Source organism: Dysidea avara, chromosome 2 (genome assembly GCF_963678975.1).
Source record: "Dysidea avara chromosome 2, odDysAvar1.4, whole genome shotgun sequence".
NCBI classification, from domain to species: domain Eukaryota; kingdom Metazoa; phylum Porifera; class Demospongiae; order Dictyoceratida; family Dysideidae; genus Dysidea; species Dysidea avara.
Genome location: NC_089273.1, coordinates 34,684,004 through 34,688,527, shown reverse-complemented (window position 1 = coordinate 34,688,527; position 4,524 = coordinate 34,684,004). Strand labels below are relative to the sequence as shown.

At 39.0% G+C, this 4,524-nt stretch overlaps 1 protein-coding gene across 3 annotated transcripts; it reads right to left on the bottom strand.

The window, feature by feature from the left end:
• Nucleotides 1-2,163: 2,163 nt before the first annotated feature.
• On the bottom strand, nt 2,164-3,985 carry LOC136247148 (uncharacterized). 3 transcript variants are annotated; one of them, XM_066038784.1, is made up of 3 exons: nt 3,617-3,835; nt 3,143-3,531; nt 2,164-2,920 (listed from the first exon to the last, which is right to left on the bottom strand). In XM_066038784.1, exons 2-3 carry the CDS (start codon nt 3,455-3,457, stop codon nt 2,558-2,560), a joined length of 678 nt encoding a protein of 225 aa, XP_065894856.1. In that variant the 5' UTR covers nt 3,458-3,531; nt 3,617-3,835; the 3' UTR covers nt 2,164-2,557. The 3 variants fall into 3 exon arrangements, 2 of the variants coding, with proteins under 2 accessions (XP_065894856.1, XP_065894855.1); XR_010697119.1 differs by lacking the exons at nt 3,143-3,531; nt 3,617-3,835 and adding an exon at nt 3,848-3,985; XM_066038783.1 differs by lacking the exon at nt 3,617-3,835 and having other exon boundaries at nt 3,143-3,571.
• Nucleotides 3,986-4,524: the final 539 nt, after the last annotated feature.

The following is a 4,524-nucleotide window of genomic DNA, read 5'->3' as shown; positions in this document are numbered from 1 at the left end:
TGAAAACTGATGGAATATCTGTAGATGCACAATTGCAGAGAGACTTGGAAAAAGTAGCAGACATTCATTCTGTTGTTGAGGAAGATGAGTTTAAACGAATTTTTTGGGAGCAGCAGGTAATTAAATGATATATATCTAGTCACGTAATCTTCTTAATAGGTTGCAGCAAGTAATATAAGACACACAAAAATGGTGTCCGCTGGCACCCTTTATTTATAAGATGGTGTCTAAACATTATGCTGACATCCAGTAAAACCTATGAAATCATGAGGGATTCAGGGTTTGTTTGTTTGCCTTCCCAGACAACTTTACGTGACTACACACTCACTGGATTAAACTAAAACCAGGGTTTAATGCAGAAGTGTTCAACTATCTCAAAGTGGAAGCAAAGGTGGATCAGATGGCTGAGTGTGAAAGGTTTGTGTATAGCCCTTATGCACAATAACTATTTAACTGTTTATATAGATTTGTAGTTCTGGCCTTTGATGAGATGAAAATCCGAGAGGACTTAGTGTTTGACAAGGTGACTGGAGATATCACAGGATTCATAGACTATGGTGATGAGAGCCTGAATGTGTGATTCAATGAACTGCAGCAGAAATGCAAGCGGCTAAATCAGGATAAGAGAGAAGTGGCTACACACATGATGACGATGATGGTAAGAGGGTTGACTTTTCACCTCAATCTGCCAATTGCACAGTTTGCTACCAAAGGTAAGCATCACCTATACTTATATCAATTAACTATTGTTGTTGATGAACCATTTTAGGAGTATCAGCTGAGAAACTTATGCCACTTGTATGGAGAGCTATCCGAATGTTGCAGATGGTTGGTCTAACAGTGATTTCAGTTGTAGCTGATGGAGCGTCTTGTAATCGTAAATTTTTTCGGCTACACAAGATTCTAGATCATCAGAAATCTGGAGTCACCTACAAGGCACCAAATATTTCCTCACCCGGTAGCTTTATTTACTTCATAGCAGATGCTCCTCACTTACTTAAAACAGTGAGAAATGCTTGGTATAATTCCCAAGTTAAGAGAACACGAAATTTAGTGGTAAGCATATGCTATTCTATTTTTAATAAACCATGCAAATATCTGTGATACTATCTCTTCCAGAACCAAGGACATGAAATTAAATGGGCACATTTAGTGGAGCTAAATGAGAAGGCAGTGGATAAATCAGGGTTATATATAGTTGGAGGCCACCTCAAAAGGGAGCACCTAAATTTGACTTCTTATTCACGTATGAATGTCAGGCTGGCTGCTCAAGTATGTACATATGTATGGTCCAGTTATTTAATTGCTATGCATTTCCAGGTGTTAAGTAAGACTGTTGCTGAGGGGTTCAAGACTATGAGAGAGCTGAAATTGACAATTACCAACACAGTTGAAACGGAGAAGTTTTGCCGAACTTTTAACAAGTTCTTTGATATTTGTAATACCCGTTCCACAAAAGAAAGTCAGATTAAAAAAATCTAGACATAGACCCATTTTATTCTGTGGATGATCCAAGACTACAGGTGAAACTTAGTGTAGTATAAAACAGCTTTACTAGAATTTTGCAGTGGTTGGAAGAGACACTGATAACTTACTTGAATGAATGGAAGGAGTGGGTTACGAATAACAAAGATATACCAGATGGTTCCAAGAAGATGTGTCTTTTACCAGATCAAACAATTGAAGGTCTACAGATATGTGGTAAGTTCACCTGTAGAATTTCATTTTTAGTAACTCCATATTTATAGCGCACTCATTGAATGAAATGATCAAAGTGCTCCTATCACATGGAATGGAATTTGTTCTCACTGAACGTTTCAACCAAGACTCTGTGGAAATCTTTTTTGGCCAACAGAGATCTCGAGGAGGCCGCAGTGACAATCCATCTGTTACACAATTCATGCACAACACCCAGGCCCTGATGGTGCAGAAGTCACTTGCTCTTGGTGGCAGCAGTAATATATCACAGAAAAGGAGTTATCCTGTAAATACCTCCCCTTTGTCTAGACCAATGACCAAGTGTAAACGTCGAAGAATTGTCAAGTAATAAATAACATGGACATTTCATTGTTTTTTATAATGCTGTAAAACAAAAACTCACTAATCTTCACTCCAGACAAGGATCGGTTTGCAGGTTTGGACCGAATTTTGGTAATAAACCACTTGCATTTAACAAAATATTAAATAACAAGCTATGAAGTACATAATTATGTTATAATCAATTCTTAATTGAAACCACTTTACATGACAACTAGATCTTAAAATTTGTATTATTTAATGAAATTCAGTTACTTGTAACAGGTAAACTAATGTAGTTCCTTTCTAATCCCTTTTCTTCCTTTAGTGGTAGTTTTCATGGCTTTTTTATATTGTTCCAGCAAATTGTTGGCAATTGAGAAGCCTCTCATGCTGTACCATAGCTGTACTACTTCCTGGAGCAAAAGTGATGACTGTCTTGACTTATCCTCTGGCAAGTCTGTAGCAATTTCCCAGAGAAACAACACATTGGCATTAGTCATGATCCCACTAATAATCTTATCCTTGGGTTCGCCACTCTTCAGAAGGTGGTAAAAGCAGTTTCCAAAGCAACAAAAAATCTGTATGCATCATTGGAAGCATGGCTCAATCCTCCTCTGTCAATATTGTTTGTCCATACCTTTACGTAATCAAGGAATGAGTCAGTACTATCAGGCACATCTCCAACAGTGCCCTCATCAATCATGTGCAACAATATAGCAGTATCCATATATGCATTTTCACCACCGTTCCTCCTGAACTTCTTAATCAACTTTCTGATGACGTATCCAGCAGCATGGTATATAGCGTTTTCTTCAATTACCGAAAATTCCCGTTGGTCACCAGACAATTCTTCAACTGATTGCTCCACGTTGCCACCCATAAACAGCCTCTCAATAATCATCTGCAATTGTAACAACATTGATTTCATCAATAGTATATACAACAACAACACCAATAAAGACATCATGCATAAACCTTAAAGCAATGATAATAAGCAGTCGCTCTGCCACTTATTGTCTAGCTGGGTAAGTGATATTGATTCTACCAATAGATTATAGATAACGTGTGAATAGAAGGACGCAGTGAAGGCTATGATTGAGCATGCAATACTGAGTGCATTTACCTGCCACAGTAAAGAGTCATTCATACTGCCCTGTTGCTCCTTCCCAAGCTGCTGCAGCACAACAGGTAATCTTTCAGCCTGATACATATAGCAAGCCTGAAACGAATTACGGATAGCAGCTGGTTCCTTCCTTTTCTGTTCTACTTCCTTGCTAACTAAGCTGAACAGGTCGCTGAAGGCGGTGTTCTCACTCACGCACAACTGATCAATAACTTTCGCGATACTTTTGCTTCTTTGGGAATCAATCTTCAGCTCCTCAGAATCATAAACATCCCGTAAAATATCTTTGTAATTTATTTCATAGCTTACCGCCATATTGAATGGGGGCGCGAAACTAGCCTAGAACAGGTGGCGCTTATTTGTTTCCAATCCATGGGGGTGTATATTATCTATGGTTAAATACACCCATGACATACTGTATAAGTATAACTACTGTATAAGTATAACCACTGCAGACACTATACTGTACATTACCATGATGAAATTTGGTTGTAGGATTGATTAATACTCATGTGATTACCGATTAGTACGCACGACTTGGATTTGGCCATGAATACCACTCACAGATGGAAAACATTTTGTTATCGTCGCTACCCTACGATTTGAAAAACACTGTATCCCACCCCCGCCAATGACCACATGTCAAGTGCCAAATGTACAGCGGGCACATCTATGTGTAGCTACAACACGTACGTACGTACGTACCAGTCATCATACATAGTAGCATTGTTTGTTTAAATATCAAAACCAACAGCTTCTCTCGCTCGCTCTTGCTCGTCTAAGTTGTCTTCTTGTACGGTTCTCTGCCAGGTGGCGCTTAATTAGTATACCGCAAGATTTTAAGAGGCGCTCTGCGATGTACTTTTAGCTCGACTTTAGTGATGTAATCCATCGGATGGCTGTCAGGATGGCCGAGGAAGACGCAGATTTGTTTCAGACTCTAGATGGGGAGTTTAGTCGACCCAGAAATGCAACTACCATCAGACTTGGTAATTCGTGGTGTTTGTTTGTTGCACGTTCTTGCGACAATTTGTAACCTTGTTGATTTGTTGTGAAGGCTGTAAGCAGTACGATTGCTTCATTCGCGTTTTAGCACCGTTGGGGTTCTTAGAAGCGGAACAGTTGTCTGTTTTGTTCGCGGCATTTGAACTTGGCGCGTTTGTGTTACAGCTTTCACAGACTTTTTTATAGTGGTTTACTTACTGTAGAAGAGAAAACATTTTAATTGTCAATTTACAGCTGTTAGTACATCCTGGTCAGCAGAAGCTGTTTGGTGTTGATGAGGGGTCTGCAACGTAGCCAAAAATTGCTTACAGATTTAGGGATTCAACTATTAAAAGATTTAGTGACTGCCAGTAAACTAATGTTTAGTATCCTGAAGA

Bases quoted from the DNA above. Each gene is read 5' to 3' on its own strand.
- LOC136247148 (XM_066038784.1), bottom strand. From the start codon at position 3,457: ATGGCGGTAAGCTATGAAATAAATTACAAAGATATTTTACGGGATGTT. The intron at 2,921-3,142 runs GTAAATGCACTC...TTACAATTGCAG, and splicing joins ATGACTCTTTACTGTGGCAG to ATGATTATTGAGAGGCTGTT.